At 48.2% G+C, this 13,440-nt stretch overlaps 1 protein-coding gene across 4 annotated transcripts in view; it reads left to right on the top strand.

The window, feature by feature from the left end:
- Nucleotides 1-13,440, top strand: part of PTK2B (protein tyrosine kinase 2 beta) — a 135,792-nt gene that overhangs the window by 115,835 nt on the left and 6,517 nt on the right. For 3 of the 4 annotated variants that reach the window (XM_054499809.2, XM_054499811.2, XM_054499810.2), the window contains exons 21-27: nt 788-992; nt 3,421-3,529; nt 4,773-4,838; nt 6,363-6,488; nt 11,325-11,471; nt 11,623-11,658; nt 12,063-12,087. In XM_054499809.2, coding sequence (XP_054355784.1) covers nt 788-992; nt 3,421-3,529; nt 4,773-4,838; nt 6,363-6,488; nt 11,325-11,471; nt 11,623-11,658; nt 12,063-12,087 — 714 coding nt within the window. The remainder of the gene's footprint in view (nt 1-787; nt 993-3,420; nt 3,530-4,772; nt 4,839-6,362; nt 6,489-11,324; nt 11,472-11,622; nt 11,659-12,062; nt 12,088-13,440) is intronic. The other variant, XM_054499812.2, reaches the window with a different exon arrangement.

Here is a 13,440-nt window from a genome sequence, read left to right on the forward strand (position 1 = left end):
AATCAGGCTAAGGGGGTGGGTGCAGGGAGCAGGTGTCTGACCTCCACCCTCCATTCCCAGGGTTGTATTTTGCTGTGGCCACTGAGAAGTCTCAGAGGTGGGGAGGCCAGTAGGGGTAGGAAGGGGAGTGACCCAGGCTAAGGACTGGCCTGGGCTGTGCAGGCTCATCTTCCTGGAAGAGGCTCTTGTGACAGGTGTGCTCCACCTACCAGCCCCAGAAACTAAGACGAAACTCTGTGACTTATTCTGAGAGAGGTACAGGAAGGAGAGAGAGCAAAGGCAGGTGTAGAGAGACAGCCCCTTACGGAACACCTCCTGCAGACCATCTCACTTAGTGCTCCCACAGTCAACCCTGTAGAATATTATTATTACTCTCATTTTCCTGTTAAGAAAACTGAGGCTCAGATGAGTCAGGAGCCTGCCCTCAATCACACAGGCACCAAGTGTTGGTGCGAGGCTTCCAATTCTAGCTTTACTAAGGAGTGGCTCCCCTCCCTCCTAAGAGAAGACACTTGTGGTCCCAATGACTTGCCATGACTGCCACCTCTTGATCCTGCAGCACCCTGACAGGGGTCTAGGGAGCAAGGCCTTAGGTCACTTACTGCAGATGTAGGTCATTTGTCCCTCGGGCAGACCACCGTAGTAGGCAGGACCCCAGGGTGCTGGAGGGGGAGGAAGGACCACAGGAGCTGCTCCTGGCCGAGACTGAGTGCTAATGGCGATGGTGTTTCTGGGTGGGAGGGACTGGTCTCCCCTACCCAGGGCCTGATGCTCCCTTCCACCCCAGCTGTGTGCATGTGGGAGATCCTGAGCTTTGGGAAGCAGCCCTTCTTCTGGCTGGAGAACAAGGATGTCATCGGGGTGCTGGAGAAAGGGGACCGGCTGCCCAAGCCTGACCTCTGTCCACCGGTCCTTTATACCCTCATGACCCGCTGCTGGGACTACGACCCCAGTGACCGGCCCCGCTTCACCGAGCTGGTGTGCAGCCTCAGGTGAGCGTGGAGTGTGGGCTGTGGGCTGGGGCCCCACCCGGCTGCACCGGGGAGCAAGACCAGCACACAGAGAGGTTTGCACCACATCTCCCTAAACAAGACGGGCCAGGGTCAAGGACGGGAGGCTGAAGCCAGGTTCACTGTCAGATATGAGCTCAGACATAAGGCAGCCCTGGGGAAGCCTGACTCATCTGGGCATCTGTCAACACAGAGCACAGAGCCTTGTTCAAAGGATGTGCTCAGAAAATATTTTCTAGGTTAGACTCAAAAGCCTGAGCCAGACTCTCATCAAAGTGCCTGTGATCTTTGTGATGTTGAGGCATCCTACCTGCTTTCCTCTCGCCTTGTCTCTCGACTTTGATCTTTCCTCCCAGATAGCAAGGAAGGGAGTGATCTTTGACCTGTTATCAAGACTATGACCCAGGGGCCACCTCTCCCTTCTGAATGGGGGATAAGGGACCTGAGGGCCCGTCGGTGCCCAGGAGCCGTGATTCCCTAGGTCTGGGGATGTCACTGGGGAAGAAGGTCATCTGTTTCAGAGGTTCAGGGTCCTCCAGTTTTCTTGGTGGCAAGCCTGCCATTAGCCCTCCTGTGGGATATCTGACTTCTTTTGGTTTCCTCTGGGGTGGGAGTCAGTAAGCATTTTCTATAAAGGGCCAAATAGTAAATATTTGGGGCTTTGCTGTTTATGCAAGTCTCTGCCAAAACTGCTAACTCTCTTAGCTCAAAAACAGCCATAGACAATACATCGATGAATGGGTGTAGCTGGGCTCCAGTGAAACACCATTTTGGATGCTGAAATTTGAATTTCAAATAATTTTCATGTGTCATGAAATATTTTTTGTCTTTTAATTTTTTTCAGTCATTGAAACAATGTGAAAACCATTCTTCATTTAGGGCCATACAAAAATAGATGAAAGGCCAGATTTGCCCTCTGGGCGCTTTTTTGCTGAACCCTATTTTAGGGAGTCTGGAACTTAATTGACTTGAAAAATATTTTTAATACTGTATTTTAATACTGATTTTAAATACTGTAGTCAACATGCCTTGTTTGAGTTTAGGGCAAGAAAACAGTCCCTGAAAACTGCCTGGTGGGGAGGCACCCCGGGGGATGCCAGCAATGCCCAGGCCAGGGGCACTGGGGGCGACCCTGCATGTTTTCTGTGGAGCAGGGCCTTCAGCATCATCTGCAAAACCTCTGGCTTAAAAGGCCTCTCTGTTCCTGTCTGTCCCTTCAGTGAGCCTCCCAGTTAATTCTAGACTCCTCTGTTGGTCCCTTGTATGGGAGGTTTGAGAAGCCAAAGGGCTGCAGGATAAAAGTATTTGAAGGGTGTAATTTGGGAGGGTAAAAGCCTTGGGGGGATGGAGCTGGGAGTCCTGATCACTCTGTGGCCTTGAGAGCCACAGGGAGCTGTGCAGGTGCCTCTCCTGGGCTGAGAGGTGTTTCCGTCATCTCCTGGGCTGAGAGGTGTTCCCATCAGAGGCATTGGCCAGACCTCCGCTGCAAGTGGAGGTGGGAACAGGTTTCTGGTGTGATCTGGAAAACACTGAAAGACTCAGAAGACCCCAGGTTGCTTCCTCAGACTACCACCTGACACTTCCTCCTTAGAGTTCAGAAGGGATTTGATCAGTGTTTCCTAACCGTTCCAGGGAGGAAAGGCCCTTTTAATGTCAAACTTTGAGTGTCTCTGTGTAACAATAGTTATATTTTTAAAATCTTTTGCTGAACAAAATGTAGTGGGCTATATAATGCATTTTGATTATACATAATTAAATATATACACACTTGAAAATATAGTATTAAGTGTCACATTTCAGTAGTATATAATACTTGCTACCCATATGAACATGTGGATTCATGGGCAGTAATAATTCCAGAGTCCTCTGGGGTCTGTGATTCCAGGTTATGAGCACTGGATTGGGTAAGAAAGGTGAGAGGCGCGCACATGGCTAGCCTAAGAGTGAACCCACATGCCTCTTTAGCACACGCCAGGGATGCGCTGGGGGATGTTTCATGAGAAATAGGAGATGTTGATTCTAGGCCAGGGCCATGAAGTTGGCTGGGACTTTGGAAATCTACATAGGGGTTTGGTGCCAATCACAAGCCCAGGAGGGCAAAAGGCCTGAGGAGTGGGGCTGCAGTCAGGCTCCCGCTGCGTGTTTGGGCTGGGACTGGCTCACCAAGGATGCTTTTCCACCTTGGATCCATTCCTGTGATGCTCCCAACCTCAGTGTGGCCTCAGGGCCCATATCCAAGCCTGTCTCAGGGGGCTCTCCCCAGGCCACTCTGCAGTGGAGATTGAAACGGAAATGGGACCTAGCAGCCTTGCCCAGGCCTCTCTGGGCCTCCACGGAGTACAAAGAGGAGCCCCAAGGAGCATCTCACTTTGACCTTGTTTCTCTCCTTATCTGACCTGACTCCCTGCAGTGACGTTTATCAGATGGAGAAAGACATTGTCATGGAGCAAGAGAGGAATGCTCGCTACCGAACCCCCAAAATCTTGGAGCCCACAACCTTCCAGGAACCCCCACCCAAGGTAAGCCAAGCCATGGCCTCATAAGTCCTGTGCGTCAAAGCAAAGCCAGGTCCCTGTCTGATCCATGTCCCCCTTACTGCACAGGCAGGATGCCCCTACAGCCCTCTCTCAGTCCTTCACCCAGCATCCACCATCACTGTCAGCGTGTCACATCAGTGCCCTGGCAGGTGGACTTGGAGATAGCATCCACCTTGTGGGATAGCTGGGTCAAGAATCATTCCTCAAAGGTGTCCCCTGAGGGGCTGGGCTTCTCTTCTAGGTGTTTTCTTAGGAACAAATGAGATCCCCCTGAGGACACATGGATGGGAAGTATCCTGGGTCTTTTAGGTCCAGTCCCTACATCTATACACCCCATGGCCACCCTGAGCTCAGGAGCCAGGCAGGGCCCTGCTGCCATTAGGTGGGTGGGTCTGAGAGGCCATGCCTGTCTTAGTCAACTGGAGCTGCTGCAACAAAAGACCACAGACCAAGTGGCTTAAACAGTAGATGTATATCTCTCACAGTTCTGGAGGCTGGGAAGTCCAAGATCAAGGTGTTGGTGTCTTGTGAGGGCTCTCTGTCTGGCTTACAGACAACCACCTTCTCACTGTGTTTTTACCTGGCAGACACAGAGTGGTCTTTCTTTCTCTTCTTATAAGGGCACTAATCCCATCATGGACTCCATCCTCATAACCTCATCTGACCCTAATTACCTCCAAAAACCTGCACTTCCTTAATGCTATCACATTGGGGGTTCAGGCTTCAACATGCAAATTGAAAAGGGGGACAAATATTCAGTCCATAACAATGTCTGATCCCATCAAAGGCCTTTTCTCACTTGTCCCTCTTGCCTGGCATGTCCCACCCCTCCCCACGGGCCTGGCTCAGTGTTCATCTCCTCCATGCAGCTTCTGTGAATGCCCAAGCCCCTGGTGAGCTCCTACCTCTGCATGCCTGTGGCTCTGGAGCTCTGACTTGGCGGGTGCTCCCACGTATAGGGAGGCGACACATGCACCAATCATTAACCCTCCAATTAGCCATAGCCCCAGGAGGGCAGTGAGGTGGCTTCTTTGTACCTTCCACCACTCAGTAGATGATCATTGCTCAATAAATGGATGCAAAATGAGTTTTATGACAGCTTTGTCCCTCAACTTTCCTTCCTTTGGAACAAGCCTGAGGTGTCTTTGACCTGATGTTCCCCTTGGTGAGTTGTGTTCACTCAAGGAGAGGGACAGAGACTGACCCATCTGTGTTCTCTCTCCAGCCCAGCCGACCTAAGTACAGACCCCCTCCACAAACCAACCTCCTGGCTCCAAAACTACAGTTCCAGGTAAAGATAGAACCAGAGGACAGGAACTTCAGGTCTACCTCTCATCCAGGTCCTGAAACTACATTCTTGTGCCTTAGAGGAGCAGCAGTCACCCACTTGGGTGATGGAGATGGCCTAGGTTGACTCTTCTTTGGCACCCAGAACAGAATGCAGACTCAGATCACAAGAATTAAAATGCAGTTCTCCCAGGCTGTGCTCAGCTAAGACCTGCCTTAAGCCCCATCCCTCTGTCTACAGCATCTGCTTCTTTGTGTGCCTGCCTGCTGCTCTCTCCCCACATGTAAGGCCTCCCTGGCCTCCTTCCCGAAGGAATCCCAGGGAATATTTCCCAGCAAATGGAGTGGCTCCATGGGACTCCCCAAAGAGGCCCCATCCAGAACCTGGGTGGCCATTGAAGAGACAGCAGGGTTTTACCTGAGCTTTCTCCCAGCTCCATTATCCCCAACCATGACTCTTTCCCAGGCTGTGCGTCCCTGACCCTGAACATCTCTGTTCTATGTCTGTCTTGCCTCTAGGAGAGAGGGAGTCCAGTCTCCTCTTATTTCTTCTCTTGCATCCCCCAGCTCAGAGCCACTGCTCAAAAATTGATCCCCTCAACCACCAGAAATAATGTCCATTTAGTTGGTGCCCTTTATAGAAAGGCGGTGTCCCATGGTCCTATATCTGTTCTCAAGGAAATGCCTGAGTGCCAGAACAAGACCATCTAAGGACTAATAGATAAATCCTCTTCATGTGAAGAGAAAGCCTGATTCAGAAGATGGAAAAATCGTTCTGAAAAAAAAGAAATATACCCATATGCAATATTTAAAACAGGAAGTTAGGTGGAGTGGCACACACCTGTAGTCCCAGCTACTAAGGAGGGTGAGATGGGAGGATTCATTGAGCTCAGGAGTTTGAGACCAGCCTGGGCAATATAATGAGACCCCATCTCTAAAAACAAAGAGTAATACAATAAAATTGCAATATACTTATTTTTTAATTAAAAAAAAATTCAAGGCAGGCATGGTGGCATGCATCTGTAGTCCCAGCTATGTGGGAGGCTGAGGCAAGAGGATCGCTTGAGGCCAAGAGTTTAAGGCTGCAGTGAGCTGTGATCATACCACTGCATCCCAGCCTGGGCAACAGAGCAAGAGCCTGTCTGAATTTTTAAAAAATAATTCATACATATCTCTATAAATTGGTGTGTTAACCACATCAGTCAGTTTGTAATGCAACTGAAACATAACTGTTTTCTGAAAAGTCCTGTAGGAAGAGCCCTGGTCTCAGTGGGTCAGTAACCAGCATGGACCCCACTGTGTGCAGAGCATCTTGGGGGAACGTTGGATGAATGAGAGGCTGTGCTGCTCCACCATCTCTCTCAGAGAAATGGAAGGCCCACGTCATGTTCTTTATTAACTCCTGGAGAGCAAGCCCCAACCCCTGTGGTGCTCATGCATGGTTTCTTTGTGCTCGTGTTTATAGCAGCGAATTGTCTACTTTCTCGCTTTGTCCCGTGCCTTGTGCTTCTTTGCTCTTCCTGAATAGGTTCCCGAGGGTCTGTGTGCCAGCTCTCCTACGCTCACCAGCCCTATGGAGTATCCATCTCCCGTTAACTCACTGCACACCCCACCTCTCCACCGGCACAATGTCTTCAAACGCCACAGCATGCGGGTAAGAGGGCTCTGCATGCTGGTCCCTGCCCGGACTGAGGAGGCTGCTGGAGGGAGGTGGCCGGGGACACTGGAAACCCCACGTCCTCAGCTCAGGAGGGCCCTCCCTGCTCACATGCACCAGTCAGGCCACCGAGGTGGGACTCTGTGACTTCCTTCCCTTTGCAAACATATCAGAGGCTGGCGGCCACACCAGGCCCTGCTCTGGAGGACACCAGCTGGACCTAACCTGCCCTTGGCCATGCTGGTGCTATGGCTAGAGATGTACAAATCTCTCCCTCTCCTGAGCCCCAGGAGTAGGGGGATCCATGGCAGCATGGAGGCTCCTAGGCAGGGCACAGCACAGCTTAGTGGTGCTGGAGAGTATCCTTCCTAACTGATAGCTTTGGGTGTGAAATCTCTCGTCAGCCAAAGGAAAGGCTTCCTTGTGGCTGCTCCCCCTTCTGCTTTTGTTCAGGCTGCTGCTGGGTGAGAAGGAGTTTAGGGCTAGTGGGAATACAGTCTCATTAACTGGCTAGAGCAGGGACCTAAGCCAGCTCCCTTGTCAGCTCTTTGTCACAGGGGATTGTTAACTGCTGGTGAAGCCCGGAGTGCTTCATGGCTGGCTTCTGATTGTCAGGTCTTGTGTGAAAAAGACACTTTTGTTTATAACCAGATGCCCACTGGTCACCAACCACCTTCTTCCATACAAATGGCCCCTAGTGGTCACTTGCCACGAACACTTGATCTATTTTACTAAACCAACTAAAACACTTGTTTTAGCTCTAACTCTGCATGCATGCATAGTATTTCAGGCTCACTAAACATAACTAAAAATTTTTTTGAAAAAAATTAGATGTTTATCATAATATATTTGGAAGATGTAGGCAAGTATGCTGATATTACTTTCATGCCATTATGCTTAATTTAGTAGAATTTTGAAATGAGCATGATAACTTAGAATTCCAGGCACTAAGATTTTTTGTGAAATCAATTTTCCTCCGACCTACCTCGTTTTTCTCTTTTATATTAATTTAACCAATTTCTGTCTTTGCATGTGCTTAACAATAATAAAACTACATTTTTAAGCATGTGCTATAATTTAGGCTGTGTTCGGTTCCTCCACCCTCCTGCCTTTGACTCTCTATTCATAATTGATTGTTTTAGTAAGTTTTGCTTTAAATTGTGTTATTTTAGAAAGAAGCTATTTTGCACATTTGAGGGGTAGCATTGCCTTCGTCCAGTTCCTGCTTCTCCACAAGGACCTTGTTCAGTTCCATAAAGAGATTGTGCAGTAGGAAAAAAGACCTTTTGTATCAGGGCTTTAGAAGTAATTGCCATAAGAAAAATCTGCCTAAAAGAACATAATGAGCATGTCTTTAAATAAACAAACCCAAAAAAGTTAAAAATATAAGCTCCATTTTATGACACAGATCAGAAACACTGAGAAAGTCTCTTCCAGGTAGAATGCTGAGAAGGTATAATAGGCTCATCACAAAGCATTTGGAAGCATTTAACAAAAATTCAGAGGTGGTGTTCCCAGAAAAACAGTTTTTCTACTGAGTGGCTCTATAGCCTGACTCATCAGGGAGTCTGTGGGATGCCATACGAGCATTGGGATGGCAGCAATCTCTCTCTTGAAGACCTCACAATTGAGCTTTAAAAATAATACAATTCAAGGCCAGGCGTGGTGGCTCACGCCTGTAATCCCAGCATTTTGGGAGGCCGAGGTGGATGGATCACTTGATGTCAGGAGTCTGAGACCAGCCTGGCCATCATGGCGAAACCGCATCTCTACTAAAAATACCAAAAATTAGTCAGCTGTGGTAGTGTGCACCTGTAATCCTAGCTTCTCAGGAGGCTGAGGCAGGAGATCACTTGAACCTGGGAGGCAGAGCTTGCAGTGAGCCAAGATCACGCCACTGCACTCCAACCTGGGCAACAGAGCAAAACCCTGTCTCAAAAATAAATAAAAATAAATAAAATAAAAATAATACAATTCAATAAACAGTAGGGCTTGCTGTGATTGCTGGACGCTGTCCTCAGTGCTGAAGGGGGGAGGCTCTGCTTTCAAAGCGCTTACAGTTGACCAGAAGGATCAGACCAGGTGCACACTTACCTGTAATGCAAGCCAGAAGGTTGTGGGTACCACAAAGTGGGAGTTCAGAGAGAAGGATAACCCTTTCCAGCTTCTATTTAAAAGCTGGGCCTTGAAAGATGGGAAAGATGTGGACAGGAGGAAACTGAGATTCAGGGAATGGAAGAGGCAGAGGCTTCAGTAGGAGCCAAGACTGAGTGGTGGGAAACCACAGGACAAGTGCAAGAACTGTTGGACTACAGCAGGAAGGGTACTTGTGGATGTGGAAATAAAGCCAACAGATGGGTCATAGCCAGATTGTGGAAGGTGTCACAACTTACAAGAGTCATTTTAAAACACCGTGAGTACCCAATTCCTTTTAAGACTAGAATGTAATTAGCAATGTAAGTATCCATTACCTAATAAGAATATTGGAGGTGCATTTCAGCAAAACCAACCCCAAAGAGATTCCATTTTTTTAAGTGTTCATTTTTCTTCTTGAGTTTTATTATGAAATTGGAAGGCATCAGGATGTCTCCTAATCTGTGTTTGTTAAAATACGTGGTACGATCAGGCCTGGGGCATGCTAGGCATTTTAGTGGTGGAATCTTCTGTCAACACTTATAAACTTACAAATACTTACAAATACTTGTAGAATTTTATTGATTCTAGTAGCTCATTCCACTGGTACTTACCATACTCTTCCTTAACCCATACATTTTTCTCACATCCAGAAATCCCTAACTCTATATTTAGAGCTTTTGACACTTAGTTCCTGTTTGTCACTATTTGTCAACGGCCTGGGGCAGCCATGCCATTGTGTCTGCAGGTGTTGACATTTAACTGGGGATTTTTATGGTCTTAAAATGTCCTCATTTTTGAGTATCAGCCTCTGATCAACAAAACCTGTTTTATTTTTATCAATTCCATGATTATAAAATGTTCTTATATGCTGGAATTTGTTTTCCTAAAATAAGGTCTAGCTCAGTGGCTCTCAGCTAAGTTATTTTCCCTCTGAGAGGACATTTGACAATGTCTGGTGGCATTTTTGTTACAACTAGGGAGGTGCTATAGGCATGTATTGTGGGGAGGCCAGAGATGCTGCTAAGCATCCTACAATGCACAGGAAATTGCCCTGGAAATAAGGACTTGTCTGGCTCCAAATGTCAATAGTGCTGAGGTTGAGGAGCCCTGGTCTAACTAGTATTTACTTAACCCCATGAGAATAAGAACATCGTATAGTTTAAAATCACTGTCCTCCCAGCACCCAGCCCTGCCACATAGTAGTTGCTTAATAAATAATTGTTGAATAGATTAATGAATAAAGAATATTTCAGCAAGAAACCTAACTTGTGGGGAAACGTGTGTTTAGAAATTGAGGTTAGTAATTGAAGCTCAGTGTGCACTAAGTAAAACATCCCAATATAACCACTTTTAAACCACATTGTAATATTCAAGGGTGTTTTGTAGGGCTTAGTGAGGAAACTCTTTTAAGAGGCTTGGTAGGAATTATTGCTTGCTAAAAGTAGATAGAGATAATTGTTAGCATCTTCTGCAAGTGATTTGTATGCAAATGACCACTTCAAAGGCAAGGAACTGAGGGACCTGCCAGCTTAGATGTCACAGAAGAATCCTGCCCTAGCAAAGGCAACTCCTGGGCTTTGTGCAATCAAGAGGATGCCAATAATATTCCTCCTCCATCTGTCCAGGAGGCCAGGGTCCCCATGTGCAGCACAACAAGAGCAAAATAGTTTAGAGGCACTGAGCAGATATTTATACAAACGAACCGTGGGGGAAGATTGAAGGAAAATAGGAAGACATGCAATACTTTCTGTTTAGGCACTAGCAGCTAAAATTATGAATAGGTCCAAAGCCCCAGAGGTAAGTTAAAGCAAGAGTTAAATTACTAGATCTAGGGAGAGGAAGCATTTATCTTCTCTCTATCAAGCTATATTTCTTTGAATTTTGTTTTTCATTTTATCTATTAGTTCATGAATTTCTTCTAATCATTGGTTAAATAACTCAAGCTATAATTGCATTTATCTTATCTCTATAGAGCTGTATTTCATGAACATTTGTTCCTTATTTTATCCCTTAGCTCATGCATTTCTCCTAACATTTAGTTAAATAACCCAAGCTATTATCTTAATAAAGAGTATGTCTTAATAGGAAGGCATGGTTGGTGGGTGCATGCTGTTGCTTGTTCTCTCAGGCTCTGCTCATTCATGGACACACATGGGACTGCACACCATGAGGCTAGAGGCAGCACCCCTGTGTCTCGAAGCTTCCAGACGTGCCATCTTGATCCTTAGGTGGAGATAGCATCAGAAGGGTGTGATGCTCTCCAACTAAGCAAAGCCAGCCCCTTGGAAACCCTTTGGATGCTTTTAGTAGATTTTAAAATAGATTTTAATAGACTTTAATAGATTTTCTTTTTAAAATATATTAAATGACAACAACCATCACAAACACTGAGATAATAGTAGGGCAGTCACTTGATAAAATATCATGAGCAGATCGTGTAATCATTTGAATACAGCACACGTTGAGCAATGGGTTCTCGGGTTTGGTATCACATTGCAATGCAGATACATGCTCGGGGCTGATACCCGGTAACTGTCTGCACATATAGCTCTGGGTTTAAGAACAAACTTAGGAGAAAAAAGCAGCTGGCCAGGCCAAGGCTTGCAGCTGCCATGAGGTTCTTCAGAGGACTGTCCTTCCCTGAGTCTGAGAGCAGGGCTCATTGCATCCTCTCCCTTCTCTCTGCCGTCCTCCCAGGAGGAGGATTTCATCCGACCCAGCAGCCGAGAAGAGGCCCAGCAGCTGTGGGAGGCTGAAAAGATCAAAATGCGGCAAATCCTGGACAAACAGCAGAAGCAGATGGTGGAGGACTACCAGTGGCTCAAGCAGGAGGAGAAGTCCCTGGTGAGCACACCAGGAAGGATGTCGGTGCTCTGCACCCATCTGTGTCCTATTCTATCTCCCCAGGTGGCTGGGGCAAGGGTCCCCTGCATTCTTGGTGCTTTCTTTCAGCTCCAGAATTCTAAGTCCTTCGCTCTTGTTTCTTCCTCTGCAGGACCCCATGGTTTATATGAATGATAAGTCCCCATTGGTGAGTCACAAGGAGAGGCAGCCTCCTTCATGCCACGGCCTGGGAAGGCCTCACCCACCATAGCACGCCCCCTGACTTGCTCCTACCCCCAGGCCTGCCCAGCTCCTCCTCAGTGGCTTTCCATGTTGGGAGGGTGTCTTTTCCTTTTCTGCCAACCCCTACATGGCCTTTTTCCTGAACTCTCCTGTGATTGTGCCCTTAGCGCTGTCTGTGGCCCTTCCCAGGGCCCCTCGGCCTCCCAGAAAGGTCACTTTGGGTCACGAGCTGCTCCCAGAAGCACCCCCGACCCCATGGCTGTAATCTCTAAACACACAGTGGAGGGACTGGGGAATGGGTAACCAGGGAGGGAGTTGTCTCCAGAGCCACATGAGTGACATTCCTGTTCTCTTTCCTCCTTCCTCCAGACGCCAGAGAAGGAGGTCGGCTACAGTGAGTGTTCCCGCCCTTCTTTGGGGGGTTTCCTCTTGGCACCTTGTGCAGAGCCACCATCCTTGCCCACCGCCCAGGACAGGGAGCTGCAGTCTGTCTGCATTCCCTGCAGCATCGGCCATGATTTAATTCAGAGCATGTGGGGCAGGCCAGCTTCCCCTCCGCTCCCTCCACCGCATTCCTCTCCCTGCCCAGCACCCTGCCGTTCTCTCTCTCAGCAGCCACATCCTCAGGCCCCTCCTCAGATCATCCCCCTCCTGCATTAGTTTGGAGGAGTTGGGAATTCTCTCTTCCTTATTTCCTGCTCTGTCGGAGGCTCCTGTGGGAAAAGTTAAGCAGTGCCACCTGCCTCTCCCAGTTCAGATTCATCTTCTGTAGGCCTGAGGGACAGAGGAGAGAAAGTGGGAGGGGCAGCTGAGCCCTCAGGCTCTCTCCAGAAGACCCTGTTGCAGGCAGGGAGGGAAGAGCCAGAAGTAAGCCTGGGACATGCAGGGGTGGTATTGAGGAGGAGGATGATGACAGCAGTCACAGAGAACTGGACACAAGTCAGGCATGGGCCTGGGACCATTTATTATCTTCTGAGGCACAGGGTGGTTATGTAACTTGTCCAAAGTCACACAGCTAATAATTGGCAAAGTTCAGATTTGAACCCAAGCCTTCTGACTTTAGGGTCCCTTCTGAGCTCACCCTCTTATCTTACAAATGAAAATTAAGGCTCTGGGAGTGTGAGCTGCCTGGGGTGGTCACAGAACTCTTTGGTGGCAGAGGTGAGAATAGAAGGCCAGGTGTGATGGCTCACACCTGTAATCCCAGCACTTTGGGAAGATGAGGTGGGAGGGTCACTTGAGCCCAGGAGTTTGAGACTAGCTTGGGCAACATAGCAAGACCCCATCTCTACAAAAAATTAAGAAAATTAGGCGTGGTGATGCATGCCTGCAAGCCCAGCTGCTCAGGAGGCCGAGGCAGGAGGATTGCCTGAGCCTAGAAGGGTGAGCTGTGATCACACCACTGTGCTCCAGCCTCGGTGCAAGCCCTGCCTCAAAAAAAACGAAGTGTGCTGAGTGGACTTGTGTGTGTCTTTGCTCTTCAAAATGGGAGTGCATAGCATGTTTCTGCTGCAGTTTTGCTTCCTTCAGCCCCAACACTCTGGGAAAACCATTAGAGAATCCACACAAATTTACCCCATGAGCTGCGTCTCCCCAGGGCGGGGGCACCACAGACACCTGCTGGCTTCAGAGAGAGAGGTTTCTTCCTTTCAGATCACCCAGTACTGTTCCTCAGGCCTGGTGTCCATCAGGCAGGAAGCCCAAGCCAGAGCTGGGGCACCACTGCAATCCCACCATCTTGCTGGGA

Source organism: Pongo pygmaeus, chromosome 7 (genome assembly GCF_028885625.2).
Source record: "Pongo pygmaeus isolate AG05252 chromosome 7, NHGRI_mPonPyg2-v2.0_pri, whole genome shotgun sequence".
Taxonomy (NCBI): domain Eukaryota; kingdom Metazoa; phylum Chordata; class Mammalia; order Primates; family Hominidae; genus Pongo; species Pongo pygmaeus.